The 17,297-nt window shown below is 40.7% G+C and overlaps 1 protein-coding gene across 2 annotated transcripts in view; it reads right to left on the reverse strand.

Annotated features, from left to right (window-relative positions):
• Positions 1 to 17,297, reverse strand: part of ANKRD28 (ankyrin repeat domain 28) — a 208,775-nt gene that overhangs the window by 70,159 nt on the left and 121,319 nt on the right. For both annotated transcript variants that reach the window (XM_052638319.1, XM_052638318.1), the window contains exon 3: positions 5,713 to 5,791. In XM_052638319.1, the coding sequence (XP_052494279.1) occupies positions 5,713 to 5,791 (79 nt within the window). The remainder of the gene's footprint in view (positions 1 to 5,712; positions 5,792 to 17,297) is intronic.

Here is a 17,297-nt window from a genome sequence, read left to right on the forward strand (position 1 = left end):
ACAGTTCAAAAGCATCAATTCTTCAACATTCAGCTCTATTTACAGTCCAACTCTCACATCCATACATGACTACTAGAAAAACCATAGCTTTGACTAGACAGACGTTGTTGGCAAAGTAATGTCTTTGCCTTTGAATATGCTGTCTAGGTTGGTCATAGCTTTTCTTCCAAGGAGCAAGCATCTTTCAATTTCATGGCTGCAGTCACCATCTGCAGTGATTTTGGAGCCCAAGGAAATATTCAAGTCTGTTACTGTTTCCACTGTCTCCCCATCTATTTGCCATGAAGTGATGGGACTAAATGCCATGATCTTAATTTTCTGAATGATGAGTTTTCAGCCAACTTTTTCACTCTCCTCTTTCACTGTCATCAAAAGGCTCTTTAGTTCCTGTTCCTTTTCTGCCATAAGGGTGGTGTCATCCCCATATCTGAAGTTACTGATATTTCTCCCGGAAATCTTGATTCCAGCTTGAGCTTGTCCACCCCAGCATTTCTCATGACGTACTCTGCATATAAGTTAAATAATCAGGGTGACAATATACAGCCTTGACATACTCCTTTCCCAATGTGGAACCAGTCTTTTGTTCCATGTCTGGTTCTAACTGTTGCTAAATGCTTTAGTTTCCTTTATTGATAATAATACCTTTAGAGATAAAGCGGTATAATGCGATCATACATGAAAAGCTATGCTTAACAGAGTACTTGAGAGTACACTCACTGCTTCCTATTACTTCATCCCATTCAATAATAATCATAAAATTAATTCTACTAGCCTCTAGTGTTAATATAGATTCTACAGATGAATACACTTGTTTGATTACATGTAACATGTCAAGTTATACCCCTCATTCACAAATCTTGAAGATGCATCATGTACAAATATCTGATTTCTAGTGAATTTATTCTGGACTGCAGGTTAAAGGGAATAAGTAGTTTTACTCAGAAAAGGCAAAACAAACCTAACTTGCCAAAATACAAAAGAGAAGGGGAGGAAACACCACCTTCAATAGAAGCAGCAAACAGTTACACTCACAGGCAAAAGTATGAAGAATTTCTGCCAAATACAGTGAAATCTGTACCAAATGAAGGGTGTCAGGTGAAGCTTCTTCAATTCTTGGGAAAGCTACGAAGTCATCTAAGCCACACTGATGTGCATGTCCTTCTGACCCATTCTCTCCTCTGTCTGCGTCCCAGAATCCCTATCACCGTTTCAGATGATCGAGAGGTCATCCACAGGAGAATCTCCCTTCATACCACAGAAGAACAAGCTAAGGACGCTGCGTGACAGACCAAGCAAGCACCCTCATTATTTTTGATAGAGCTGCTGGAAACTGAGGGTAAGAATCAATCACCATTGATCACAACCTAAGTAAGAATCTATGATCCACGTTGCTGCCAGTCACCCAACTGTCTGTAGTCCATCAAGAATAAGCGAAGCTAAGCTACCAGGACTGACAGAAAACACATTCAGTCTGAGAGCGAGGTAAAGAAATAAACACAAGGGATGCTCACTTTTGCCCCTCCTTATTCTATTCTTTACTGATAGATGCTCTGGGAAAACATATTCCTCACTGATATATAACAGAGGTCCAGTGGTTAGGGCCCTGTGCTTTCACTGTAGAGGGCTCAGGTTCAATCCCTGGTCAGGTCACATCCCACCAACCAACAATCTTAAAGGATTCAGCACGGGACTAGAGCAAAAATATACAAAGGCAGAGAAAACTGAGCAAGATAGTTAATAGGTAAATATATTTGAAAGTAATCCCAGGAAAGGAGAGGAAGAATTTGTGAACTGCCTATTATATACAGGGGCTTCCCAGTGGTAAAGAACCTGCCTCCCAATGCAGGAGACACTAGAGACACGCGTTCAATCCCTGGGTTGGGAAGATCCCCTGTAGGAGAGCATGGCAACCCACTCCAGTATTAATGCCTGGAGAATCCCATGGACAGAGGAGCCTGGTGGGCTACAGCCCATAGGGCTGCAGAGAGCCAGACAGCACTGAAGTGGCTGAGCACGCACGTGTTAGACACAACTGCAGAGAAATTAAATTCTGAGCAGAGACCTCAAAGAGCTCCAAGAAAGACGAAGGACAGTGCAAGGAGATGAGAGCTGGCAGACCAGGATTGAGAAAAGGAAAAAAGCAGTTAAAGATGAAAGCCTAGAAACAGCAAAAAGCAAAATAGATATGCCTTAAAACATAGTCAAGAATCTGAAGCCACAGCTAGAACGAACCTTTAAAAACCCAGGTCAGGCTCTGTCCCTCCACTGGTTTTCCACATCACTTTAGGGGCCAAAGCAAGTCCTTAATTGGAATGCTCCTACCTCTGCTTTATTTCCTACTGCTTTTTTCACTTGCCTTCATACATGCTACATTTTGTGATATTCATTCTTGTTAATCTCTTCATTTCCACCAAGTTACTGCACCATATGCAAGGCTCTCTTCCTTCTTTGCTTCAGTTATCTCCTCGTATGTCCCTGAATTCTTTCCTCATAATTCAACACAAATAGCAACTGATCCCCGCCCAACATACTATTCCTTTACCTTATCCATAGCAATTATCATCACATGACAAACTATATATATTAACTTGCAATTATGTCCCCATTAAAACATAAAACCTTTGGGATTGGAATGAAAACTGACCTTTTCCAGTCCTGTGACCCCTGCTGAGTTTTCTAAATTTGCTGACATATTGAGTAGAGCACTTTCACAGCATCATCTTTTAGAATTTGAAATAGCTCAACTGGGATTCCATCACCTCCACTAGCTTTGTTCGTAATGATGCTTCCTAAGGCCCACCTGACTTCACATTCCAGGATGTCCAGCTCTAGGTGAGTGGGAGTGATCACACCTTCGTGATTATCTGGGTTGTGAAGATCTTTTTTGTACAGCTCTTCTGTGTATTCTTGCCACCTCTTCTTAATATCTTCTGCTTCTGTTAGGTCCATACCATTTCTGTCCTTTATTGAGCTCATCTTTGCATGAATGGGCTTTATTGAGCCCATCTCTGCAGCTGCTCAGTGGTGTCCAACTCTTTGTGACCCCATGGACTGTCCATGGGATTTTCCTGACAGGAATACTGGAGTGAGTTGTGATTGGCAAATTACTTTCACCTATTTTGTAGGATGCCTGTTCATCTTGTTGGTTTCCTTTGCTATGCAGAAACTTTGTAGTTTGATGTAGTCTCACTTGTAACATCTGCTTTTGTTTCCTTTGTTTTGGTGTCAAATCTAAAATGTCATCACCAAGACTGATGCCAACGATCAGTCTTATCGTATATGCACTCATCTGTGAGTATGATTTTTACGAGTATGATTCTTATGCTCAAGTCTTTAACCCATTTTAAGTTGATTTTTGTGTATAGTGTAAGACAGTTGTCCAGTTTTCCCAAAACCATTTACTGAAGAGATGGTCCTTTCCTCATTATATATCCTTGCTTCCTTTGTCATAAATTAATTGACCATGATATGCATGAGTTTATTTTGGGGCTCTCTTTTTGTTTCACTGACCAATGTGCCTGCTTTTACGTCAATACTATGCTGTTTTGCTTACTACAGCTCTGATCCTTTTACAACTACATTACCAAAGAACTCAGTGTTGACAGGTCTATGGTTATTTGACATGTGAAGCAAACTGGAAAGGTGAAAAAGCTCAATAAACGGGTGCCTCATGAGCTGACCAAAAATTTAAAAAATCGTCATTCTGAAGTGTCATCTTCTCTTACTCTATGCAACAACAACGAGCCATCTCTCGATCAGATTATGATGTACGACAAAAAGTGGATTCTAAACAATGAAAACCAGTGTTCATAGTTGGACCGAGAAGCTCCAAAGCACTTCCCAAAGCCAAATTCGCACCAAGAAAGGTCATGGTCACTGTTTGGCTGCCTGTTGCCCATTCACTACAGCTTTCTGAATCCTGACAAAACCATTACATCTGCAAAGTATGCTCAGCGAATCAGTGAGATGCACTGAAAACTGAAACGCCTGCAGTAGATACCGGTCAACGGAAAGGGCCCAATTCTTTTCCACGACAACGCCTGACCGCCTGTTGCACAACCAACACTTCACAAGTTGAACTGGGCTAAAAAGTCCTGCCACATCTGCCATATTCACATGACACCTCCTGCCAACCGACTACCATTTCCTGAAGCATCTCAATAACTTTTTGCAGGGAAAATGCTTCCACGACCAGCTGGAGGCAGAAAATGCTTTCCAAGAGTTTGTCAAACCCTGAAGCACAGATTTTTATGCTATACGAATACACAAACTTATTTCTCATTGGCAAAAATGTGCTGATTATAATGGTTCACATTTTGATTAATGAAGATGTGTTTGAGCCTAGTTATAATGATTTAAAATTCATGGTCTGAAAGTACAATTATGTTTGCACCACCCTAATATAACTCTATACACTCATGCAACTTGTTATAAAAACCACAGTAAAAAAATTTATTAATTTATTATGGCAAAAATTCTGTTCAGGCTACTTTAGTAGGATTTTCACTCAGAATGTCTCTTCAGTGCTCCTTCTCCCAAATGTCAAAGGAATGATACTATCTCTCCAGCTGCCTTATGCATATCTCTGTGCAATCTGACAACACAAGCTGAATTTGAACATAAGCATCCCTTCTCAATAAATATCAGATTATTGTAAAATAATCTTGGTACCACAAAAATATTTCTAAGCTCTCTTTGATCACCTATTTTAGGTTTGCAAGAAGTCTGCCCACCATAGGAGCTATTCTATAGGAGACTGTTATATAATTTCTTCCTATATAAGGTTTTGAACAGTTCAGAAGTTAAAAATAAAAGTACAATCTCCTAAAATAAATTTTACAGGCCCTCAAAAAGAATTAGATATATGCTATTTAAAGACATAAATCTTGCTGCCGTCATTTTCAAAATATACCCACTATCATATAATTTCTTATCCCTCCAATGCTAGACTGGCGCCAAGCTACCATCACCTCCTCCTTGAAGAACTGTAATCATCTTCCAGTAACTCCGTGGTCAATGAGGCCTTGTATGACTAATTTGTGTAACACCTAACGCTATATAATGCTTATCCCACTCCATCATAGCTGTCCCTCTTCATTCACAGGGAAACTGGTTGGAAGACTCCCTGTGGATATCAAAACTCACAGATGCTCAGAGTTCTTATATAAAATGTCATAGTATCTGCATATAACCTATACATATGCTTCTGAATATTTTAAATTCTCTCTAGATTACTTATAATACCTAATACACTATACAAATAGCAGTAAATAGAATATAATGCTATGTAAATAGCTGCCACTGAATGGTAAATTCAAATTTTCCCCCTGGAACACTGGCATATTTTCAGTCTATTTTTCACCTGTGGTTGGTTCAATCCATGAATACACAACCCGTGAATACAGAGGGCTGACTGCATTCTGATCTATTTTTTCATTTTTCCAAAGCATTTATCTCATTTTACATACTGTAAAGTTTACTTGTATCTGTAGCCTGTTTTCCTTCAGAGTTATATGCTCCACAAAGGAGGTGACTTGTTTTCCAATGTACTCTCAGTGCCAAAAGACTACCTGGAACATGTTATGAGACCATTACTTCTAGAATAAACAGATAAGTTTCAGGTTGTCTAACAAATATGAAGAAATAGTGAGGTTTAATAAATATTAATGACAAAAATATACATGATGTGCTCTTACACAGAGCTGGCCATACCAGATAAAATAAGCAATTCAATGATTTCTGCATCTCCAAGATAGGCAGCAGCATGCAGTGGAGTTCTCTTTTCATTGTCCTGTGATAAGAAGGAAAGGTGGAACATAAATTTCAATATAAAGTTAACTTTAATATACTTTAAATGAAGAAAACCCACTATAAACTATAGCTTACTACTTCCACAACTCTAGTATGCAAGTCCCATTAACAGAGTATTTCTTTGCTAGGAGAAGAAAAGCCTAAAAAATATATTTTGGCTTTCAGAGAATAGTATAAAATATAGCAAAGAATAAAAGATAAATCTAAGATGACAAAGCAATAGCTTCTTAGACTTTCTTTGAATAAAGATGACTATATTGCTAATATATATAGGAAAATTTCCTTTACTTCATACTACTTGCCCACCGCCCCCAAATATATTTCCACAATTTCACAGTTTATAAAACAAACCCTAACAAACCAAAAGGTTGCTTATCAAAATGTTCCCCACCAGGAACGCCCCTATCAAAATGTTTCCATAGAACTACAGTGGCAAAAGTAGAAAATATCTCTGGGGATCTGAAATTATCTCTTAAAATAACCTTAAGGTTTTTCTTAAAGTTCCTGCCAATTTTGGTTTTGGCTCTAAAATATACTCCTATCCTATACATAGTCTTCCAACCTTCCTCTAGAAATGGAAGCTACATCTAAATGCACAGCTGTGTATACTTCTTGCCTCAAACAATAAGATCCTCCAGTTTGAGAAGCAGGATCTTAGAGTAATGTCACATTTAGAGATTCAGTTCAAAGTACACCTCATCTAAAGTTTCAACAGTGTTGCTGAAGTCACTGCATCTGAGAAAGCTATTCATTTACAAATATTTATTTTGAAATTTACAACCAAATTTTTAGATACTGGTTTTTGAGCCAGATTATTAGTTTTTTTCCTTGCCCGTTTCCCTCTTTGTCCAGAGGAATAAAGTTTTACCTGGTTATTGACCCACCCAGCAAGAGAACAGACGCCTAGCATGCCTTGAAGCGTTGCTACTTAGTGTGGACAGATCATGTGTGGGAGGAAGGAACGGCACAACTTTGACACCTTCAGCCTAAAAGAAACTACTCCAGAGCCAAGACTAACATTTCCCACCTCCCTCACCCTGGACAGCACGTGTGAAACTGTGCCAGCTTTGACCAGGCAGAGGTAGGCTAATATCCCACAAGACTTAAGCAAAACATACTGAATGATCTTGCAGAGCAAAGCTGCGCCAACAACACACAGTTGAACCACTGACTTCTAGACTATTAAGAGAAATAAAATTCTTAAATAGCTATCATGGACATCCCTGGAAGTCCAGAGGTTGGCAGTCCGCCTGCCAGTGCAGGGGACATGGGTTTGATCCCTGGTCCGGGAAGATTCCACATGCCACTGGGCACCTAAGCCTGTGTGCCACAATTCCTGAGCCCGTGCTCCACAATAAGAGAAGTCACAGCAACACAGAAGCCCCAGCACCGCAGTTAAGAGTGTAGCCGCCATGCACTGCAACTAGAGAAAACCCACACGGTGGCAACACAGACCCAGTGTGGCCACACATGAACACAGACCCAGTGTGGCCACACACAAGCAAGTGAGCAAATAATTGCAGAACGGGTATTTTGGGGGGGGGGGGGGGGTCTCTTGCATTACGATAATATTGTTAACTTTCAAGACTAAAAAAATGAAAAATTTCACATCACAGTAATTTTCCAGTTTGGCAATACTCCAGTTATACTAAGAAAAGATTGTTAGGCGAATGGGAATAAATTAGGGAAAAAAACTGCTAATCAAAACAGGGGTTAAAAATATTCACAGGCAATTCTAAAAAGGTTCAGATGTATTTCTATAAAATTATTAGAAAATGTGTATAATACATAATTATAACTGGCTCCATAAAAATTTCTTCATATAATGTTAATACATTTGTGTCCTTAAAATAGTAACAGGTGAGAAAGAAAAGAGGTTGATATAGTGGTTGTTACTGTTTTTTTATAGGCTAAGAGTTCTTGTCTCTCTAAAGCCAGTTAATTTCTACAAGATTGTATTTCTTATTCCAATACATACCCCATTAAACAAATGGTTTGCATAGAAATTATTGGACAAATAGTCATTTGCCGGAGTCCAGCTCCAGCAGCCAGGGAATCAGCCTGAAGAAATGAGCGGTGTCGGCGGAGAATGATGCAGCCTCTGACTCAAGGTGCGGGACTGCATGTTTATTTCAAGCATCAGGTCTTCTTTTATACTTTGACAAAAGCATCAGATCAGAGGTTTTACATTTCAGCTCCCCCTCACCCAGACTTTGTCTCCATAAATCACTGTTGTCCTTCAACCAGAGTTACACTGTAACTCATGCTTATGTCTGGCTGCATACCACATCCCTCAGTTTATTTCTTATCTTTTTAAATCCTGCTTGCCCCTAGTATCCTAAGCTCACTATCTCCTAAAAAGGCTTCCAGCTATTTTTAATTATTCCTAAACCCTAAGCTCAGCAAACTTCCTTTGCCATAAGCATTCCCCTCACAAACAGGTCTCAGATAACAATCTTTCCCATGGCCTCAAGCTGCAGCCTATGTGTTCATCCTGGGATATTCTTTGTAAAGATCCTTGAACAAATGTCAATGGTTTCTTTATAGATTATTTTCTGGGCACAACTGCAGAAGGCTTTGTGCTTTCTCATGCTTCTCTCAAGAACAATAAGCACCTTAACATTCTTTCCAGCCAACTCAACCGAAGAACGGAGAAGGCAATGGCACCCCACTCCAGTACTCTTGCCTGGAAAATCCCACGGATGGAGGAGCCTGGTGGGCTGCAGTCCATGGAGTCGCTAAGAGTCGGGGCACGACTGAGCGACTTCACTTTCACTTTTCACTTTCATGCATTGGAGAAGGAAACGGCAACTCACTCCAGTGTTCTTGCCTGGAGAATCCCAGGGACGCGGGAGCCTGGTGGGCTGCCGTCCATGGGGTCGCACAGAGTCAGACATGACTGAAGCGACTTAGCAGCAGCAGCAGCAACCGAAGAAAGGAAAGAACAAGTCAGAATCACAAGACCTAACTCCTTCATCCTGGGACCGTGCCTGCGGGATGAGGAGAGGGATTGGGGCCGTGCCTCCATTTTGTCAGTAATGCCTAATGCAGCTCCTGACAGTCATTGAAAAAGCTAACACAGAACCACTAAAATATAAGGCTTTATTCAAAGCTGAGTCCTAAACTTAATCACTTTAATAAAAGGATCCTTGGCTGAAGGCTTTCCAGTGTTAATCACTAACACATCAGACTTCCCTATGGTATTTGGTGGCCAGTGGTTTAGTCGCTAAGTCGTGTCCAACTCCTATGACCCCATGGACTGTAATCTGCCAGGCTCCTCTGTCCATGGGGATTCTCCAGGCAAGAATACTGGAGTGATCTGCCATTTCCTTCTCTACTCTATGGTATCCCTGGGTCAGGAAGATCCCCTGGAGAAGGAAATAGCAACCTACTCCAGTACTCTTGCTTAGAAAATCCCACGGATGGAGAAGCCTGGTAGGCTATAGTCCATGGAGTCGCAAAGAGTCAGACACGACTGAGCAACTTCACTTTCTTTCTTTAAACCCACTCAAACTGAGGAAAACATCTCCTCTGCAGTATAAACCACATACACAGCACTCACAGAACACACACACACACTCACATTTATGTGTGAGAGATGTCTGGAATTCTATGACTCAATGCCTTGAATGCTAATAATGTATTTTATGACTATAAATGTTTTTTCCCTTTGATCTGTAGAGAGGAAAAACTAAGGAACAAATTAATTTTGAAAGAAAAAATTTTACCTATCATATTTAGCTGCAATTAAATACTGAAAATGATACAATAAAACACTTACATTCCTTTTAACAAAATTTATTAGAATGAAAAAATGACTATCCTCTTACAGACACTGAATTTCACTTCAAGGATTTTTTTTTTTTAGATAAAGATACTGCTATGTGTGAGAAAGTATATTTATTGACCATAGTTGGAAGCAAAATGCTGAAAACAATGTAAATGCCCATCAACAAGCAAACGGTTATTAAAAATTATGAAACCCAAGCAGTTCCTAACCAACCTTCTGGTTAACTAACTCACGTTAATCAACATTCTGTTTCCCGAGTAAAGGTGACTTCGGCACAGCATGTGTTTTGAGTATTAGACCGCTGCAACCAAGGCCCTGCGCGCGCACCCTTATCGCTGGGTGTGTGTGCACCAAGCGGACGAGAGGCGTGCTAACACAACTGCTTGTGCCAACTGTGCCTGCAATCATACATGCGATTTAAATATTATTTAAACTGATGAAACAGGAGTGAGGAAAAAGCAAATTGTCTGTATGATCACTAGGTTAAATACTATATAAAGACTCAATACAGGCAAGCTACCAAAAAAAGTACTGTTGAACTGGGTGCAGCCAAGACAATTGATACACTAAGGCAGTTAATATATGCAGAGCTTGTCTTGGGTATCTAAATTCTTACATCACTTTAAGAAACCCCGAAGAGGAATTAGAACTAACACCCTGGGCAATGGTCTATGCGAGGAAAGTAACACTGAACTCCTGTTAGTGGACTCCACATTGTCAACCAAAAGCCTTACCCCAATTTTTAAAAAACCGGCTGGAATATTACACATTATTACAGTAAAATGATTAAAGCTCATTTAAAATACTTCCTTTTGTCAGACTTTGATTAGCTTATCAACTACCAGTTATGAACATTTTTAGATGAGAGTCTTGGAGCTGTATATCCATGGAATGAAACACTATGTCCAATTCCAAAGTGTGTGGGTTTTCCCCACACATCCACACAACGCTCCAACGCCAGCTAGCTGTCCTACAACTTAACACAGTTCTGACACTACCCGCCAGGGGACAGCATCAGATGCCACAGGTTAAGGACTCAGTCCTGCAAGAGGGGCTCCCCGCCCCACCACAGAGGTCAACAGCAAGTTCAGGTTGTTATCAGACCTCTGACTGGGTACAAATCCAGGTTCCGCTGACCTCCTTGGGTGTGACTAATTGCTAGAGCAGCTGACAGGACTTAGAAAAGCAGTTTACTACCTAGATTACCAGTTTATTACACAAGATACTGGAGGACATGAATTAAAACAGTCAGATGAAGAGGAACACAGGACAAAATCCTAAACAAAGGCGCTTCCTTCCTCAGAGTTTGGAGCCTAGCCCAGTGGCACGTTTAAGCATTTCTGGTTCAACAGCCTGGAAACTCTCTGAACACCTCACCTTGTGGGTTTTTATGAGTTCCTACTGACTGCAGGCAACTGAACTCAATTTCTAGCCCTTCTCTCCTCAAAGATCAGAGGGTGAGACTAAAAGTTCCAATCAAGTTCTCACCACGTGGTTGGCTACATAGGCAAGGACCCCACATTTAGAGCCTTTCCAAAAGTCATCTCATTAACATAAGGCACCACGGTTTTCCTCCTAGGAAATGTCAAAGTTTTTTCTGTGCTAGAAATAGAGACTAAGACTAAATATATATATTTCCTATTATAAACCATATTACACTATGCTTTCAATTTAAAATAACAAGCAGACCCCAATGCTCCTTATCAATGGAACATCTCTAAAGCGAAGTGTTAAATGAAAAATGCAGCCTAGCAACAATTGTGTTAAAGGTTCTATACACTCCTAGACTCTCCTAGACTTGAATATGCATAAAACATCTTTCAAGGATACTCAAGGACATCCTGTATATTTAAGATACAGTGACGGCCTCTAGGTGAAGAACACTGACACACCAGAGTCTGAAGGCGAGAGAGTTACTCCTCACCACCTGTGGCCTTTGGTACTGCCTGGAGTTACTACCATGTACCTCTCTCAAAAAATAAAATTAAAAATTAAAAATAACATTTCAATCAGCTGGAAAGCATTTCAGTAACTTGCCATACCAGGCATTTTTACAAGTCCAAGTGCCCATTAAAAAAAATGTTTCTTAGATAATCAGTTTTTAAAGAAATTATTACCTCCATGTTGTATTTCAAACAAACTTGACTAGAATTATTAAATACACAAAACAGATACAAATTAAAAATTTAACTCATTTGTTCCCAAAGCTTTTTGATTATATCCACGGAAGTAAACACATTTTTCTTGTAGTTCTCATGTGGTGCCCTGAAAAGATATTTTGTGCATATGATCAGGACTATAAAAATTATTTACCCTCCCCCATTAAAAGCAAAACAAAAAATAGCTATAGTTCTTATAAGTGATTATCCCAAAGATGAAAAAAGGACACATATTAATGGAGACTAGTGACTGCTAACCACTTTGAGCTGATAGTGTTACTGTTAGTTGCTCAGCTGTGTGACTCTTCGCAGCCCCATGGACTGTAGCCCACCAGGCTCCTCCATCCATGGGATTTCCCAGGCTAGAGTACTGGAGTAAGTTGCCATTCCCTTCTCCAGGGGATCTTCCCAACCCAGGGATCGAACCCAGGTCTCCCACACTGCAGGCAGAGTCTTCAGCGTCTCAGCCACCAGGCAAGCCCCGTAGGCAAATGCTGTGCTGGTGCAGCACACACCAGTGACTGGACAATGAGGACGTTCCTTTGTGGTGGTGCAACAGTTCTCCGTCTTGAACCTGTGGATGGTTATACAAACCTACACATGTGGCAAAATGTTCTAGAATTGTGTACGAAGACATTACTACTACTCTGCTCCTCCTCCCCCAAATGAGTGCATGCAAAAACTGGTGAAACCCAAGAAAGGTGTGTTGTCTAACTGAGTTGTATTGTGCCAGTATCAACTTCCTGCTTTGGGGGTTTCCCTGGCGGTCCATGGTTAAGACACCATGCTTCCAATGGAGGGGGCAAGGGTTCGATCCTTGGTTGGGGCACTGAGATCCCACATGCTGTAGTGCAGCCAAAAAGACTAAACTTCCTGCTTCTGATAATGCACTGTAAGTAACAGGTCATCAGAGGAGGAATCTGATAGATGGAAACACAAAACCCTCTCTACTATTTTTAAAAATTCTGGAGTCTCCATAAATAATTTCTCCAAAATAAGGCTTTTAAAAAGTGTTCACAAACATCCTGACTTTTACTTTTAGTTTTTATGCTCTTTTATGGTGAACTCTGAAATGCTCACCAAAATACAGACAAGCAAGGTTAACAACTTGTGAGAAAGAAGGAAATCCATGGTGTATCTAAGCACAAAGTGAAAGAAAGTGAAAGTGAAGTTGCTCAGTCGTGTCTGACTCTTTGCGACCCCATGGGCAGTAGCCTGCACCAGGCTCCTCTGTCCATGGGATTTTCTAGGCAAGAGTACTGGAGTGGGTTGCCATTTCCTTCTCCAGGGAATCTTCCCAACCCAGGGATCAAACCCAGGTCCTCCCACATTGTAGACAGACGCTTCACCATCTGAGCCACCAGGGAAGTCCTATCTAAGCACAGGCCAGGAAAAAAAGGGTGAGATTCACTAGGAAGTGCCTTATGTCAAACCTGGGAACTCAAACTTCACCTCTATGTTCTCAACATTTTCTGTGGAAGTTTTAACTTAAAGCAGATTTGGGGACCTGGCTGGAATAGAAGGAAATGTTTATGTTAGTACTCAGTGGTATCCAACTCTTGGTGACCCCACAAACTATATAAAAATAGGTAAGTGAAAGATAGAAATGATAAACTGAGAGACAGAACATCTGTATAAGGAGAAATAGAGAGTCTAAGAATTCACCTACTGATACGGATTCAACCACATCCTCCACAGCAATGACTCAAATCTGTAATGCTGCCCTACTCCAGGTGCTGAAGCTTTCATGTGTATTAGCCGAAACCAGGAAGAACAGTAACACTAGCATCACACAGCTTGCTTTATATGCTAGGACCACTCTAAACACTTTACCTCAACAGGTTAAGAAAATGAATACAGAATAGGAAATCAAGTCACAGAAAAAAGTTTAAGGAATTTACTCATCTGGAATTGGCAGAATCAGGACAGAAGCACAGGCAGTTGGGCTTCAGGGTGCATGCTGAACTTATTTGACCCAGTGGACCCTAGCCCGCCAGGCTCCTCTGCCCACAGCATTTCCCAGGCAAGAATACTGGAGTGGGTCTGCCATGCCTTGCCTTTCTCAGGGGATCTTCCCGACCCCGGGACGGAACCTGCATCTCTTACATCTGCACTGACAGGCAGGTTCTTTACCACTAGCGCCCCCTGGGAATCTCAATTTTACTATACAGACTCTATAAGGCTCCACTGAATACTGAACCATTGTTCGTTTAAAACTAATCACTCTCCCTCAAAACCTGTGGCCTGACTTCACTTTTTCTTATCAACTTCTTATAATTTTCTAAGTAGTTTTTTCTCTGTTTTCCATTTACTTTCCTCTAATGGTTACTTTCTTGGCTGCCACTGATCATTTTTACTTTTATTTCTACTAATATCAGACTGAAACTTTCTTGTTGAAAATCTGGGTATCATCTTTCAAGGCTCAGCTTCTGGTCCACATAACTCAGCTGGAATTACCCAGGAACGAGTCAAATCTACTCTTTGTCTTCACCTCTTCATAAAGTAAGTTATGACGGCTGACTGTCCTCAAGACCCTGCACTCAGAGAAGCCCTGCGGCTAACCTCTGCCTTGGGGATATAGTTCTACAGGGTGCTGGTGGGTGTCTAAGATACTTCATATAAGAGAACCCTAGTTTTCTTCAGTATGGAAGTGACGCTCTGTACACTTAAGAACCATCTGGAAAAATCCTCAGACTGCATTTTTAGTTTTTACGTGGCAGCAGATCAAAGCTGGAAGGCAATTTCACATTCACTAAATCGTAAGCTCAACCACCTTTAGTGGCACCAATCGTCTCCACTCTCCCTCATTAACCTGATGTTTGAAAGCATTAACCTATCGCTGAAACCAGTTGTGGTTCAGCTGCTCAGTCATCTCCAACTCTTTGTGACTCCATGGACTACAGCATGCCAGGTTTTCATCCTTCACCATCTCCTGGAGTTGGCTCAAACTCACGTCCATTGAGTCAGCGATGCCATCCAACCATCTCATCTGTCGTCTCCTTCTCCTCCTGCCTTCAGTCTTTCCCACAGTCAGGGTCTTGTCCAATGAGTCGGCTCTTCGCATCAGGTGGCCAAAGTATTGGAGCTTCAACTTCAGCATCAGTCCTTCCAATCAATATTCAGGGTTGATTTCCTTCAGGATGGACTGGTTTGATGTCTTTGCAGTCCAAGGGACTCTCAAGAGTTTTCTCTAGCACCACAGTTCAAAAGCATCAATTCTTTAGCACTCAGCCTTCTTCATGGTCCAACTTTCACATCCATATGTGACTACTGGAAAAACCACTGCTTTGACTATATGGACCTTTGTCAGCAAAGTAATGTCTCTGCTTTTTAATATGCTGTCTATTGAGACTAGTTAATCTCTACTAATAGAAAGAATAGTGGCACACTTTCATCTTTCACCTTTGTTTCCTTAACCAAGAATGCATTTTCCCTGCCCAAATCCTTCCTACTCTTTATTGCCCAGATCACATTTCATCTCCGTCACAGTCTTCAGGACCATGTCAATTCACTGGGATCCTTCTACCCCGTGCTTCTATTACGACATTATCATCTGTACTAGTCAGGTGGCAGTCTTGTTATTGCTCAACTCTGGTTTATGTCATGGTTTCATAATTAGGTAATAAGTATCTGGAGGAAGCAAACTATCTAATTTTATACCCACACAGCACGTGGCTCAAAGTTACATACCCCACAGGCACTAGAGAGGTTTAAACAAATTAAAACATTAATGAAGGAAATTCACCATCAATCAATGATGCACTAATGTAATGCAGCTCGTGAGAGACACGTGTGTCAATTTCTGGGTCCCAGAACACAGTGCACACTAGAAGAGCCTCTGGCAGCCAACTGCCCAGACCTCTGGGCACACACCACCACAGAAAGAGCCAGAACCCCTAGGATGCTTGTTATGATTCTTTTCCAAGGAATACTTTGAGAACCTCTGTGGGACCTTTACGTTTCAGATTACAACATGAAAAATCATCTGCATTTAGCAGAGCGATGTAACTTTAAGCAAAAAGTATTTTCGACTAGTAGATGGTCTGTGTTTCTCTCACTATTCCTAAGAGCTACTGTTTATTGAACACACACCTTAGATGGCATTACTGGGTGCAAGGGAAAGAAATCTATAATAGAATCTGTTCAGATAAAATGAATCTATCAGAAGGATGCCGGAATACTTCATGGAGCTGAGCACCAAACAACTACAGTTTTGGTAAGGAAGGCACGTGGCAAGGCCACAAGGGAACATGAAACATTCAGGACTCTTGTCTTCTTCTGTTTTTTTCAGCATCAGTTTCTTTTCTTTGCCTTTACCAACAACACTTCCCCTCACATTAGGAAATAAAACCAATAGAGATCCTGGGGTTTACTTTTAAAAATTCAGCAGCCCCAAGAGAAGTCTTTAATTTTAAACCTGAGAGCAGTATTCTGATAGACTCCACTTTGGTAGGTTGCTTACCTGTATACCAACAGAGTGCAGTAACCATGTGGGATGACAAGCTTCTCAGAACAGGAGTGCAACCCACGGATCTTTATTTTGTGGCAGGCACTGCATAAGGCATTTCACATATCTGCTTTACTTTGCAAAATGATTGTATGGTTTAGCTTGCATTATTCTTAAGAATATGCCTACTTTTAAACCCAGGCTCTTCACCAAAACACTGTTAACAACAGACGAATTAAAAGTATTTATCAAATTTGGCAAGCTGTGGCTTCTCATGGGAACTGTGAAAAAAGCAACACTGCGACAAGGACGCTGCTCAGCTCTTTGGATCAGAGGCTGACCTTCCCCACACTTGGGGACAGTGAAATCTCGCTTATTCCTTCTACGCACAGAGAACTATCACTAGCCTATAAACGATGTCCCTCTAATATTCTCTTTCTATATTCACACAGGAAGGAAAAGGAATGGCTAAAGAATAATTGGGCAGGATATTTCTCCTTCCATTTCTTTAGAAAAGTGTGCTAGCCAGAAATCCAGGATTGCATATACATTTGACCCTTGGACAGCATGAGTTTGAACTGTGTGGATCCATACATAAGCCAGTTTTTTTCAATAAATACATTTGGAAAAATTCTGGAGATCTATGACAATTTGGAAAACTTACAAGTGAACTATGTAGTCTACATATACTGAAAAAACTAAGAAAAAGGTATCATGAAGGCATAATACACATGTAGATACTAGTCTATCCTTACTTAGGCATAAAGTGAGTGATATTTAATATGTTTATGTTAGTTTTCTTACTGTTTTATAACTTTGCTTTCAAAGAATTATATTACTATATGGTATTCCCTCCTTCTCCTCCTCCCCCATCTTGTAACTGGAGAAACTGCGTTACCAGCCTATCAATGACACAAGTAAGTGGTTTTTGTACAGGCTAGGCTTCTGAGCAACAATTGATTACACCAGGCTACCACAGAGCAATCATATTGTTGTTGCTTCAATATCACTGCATGAACTGTTGTACTTGTAAATAAACATGAGTTTCTTTTTCATATTTTCTTTCTTGATGTCTAGGGTTAGCAATACA

The sequence above is a fragment of the Budorcas taxicolor genome, chromosome 1 (assembly GCF_023091745.1).
Source record: "Budorcas taxicolor isolate Tak-1 chromosome 1, Takin1.1, whole genome shotgun sequence".
NCBI classification, from domain to species: Eukaryota; Metazoa; Chordata; class Mammalia; order Artiodactyla; family Bovidae; genus Budorcas; species Budorcas taxicolor.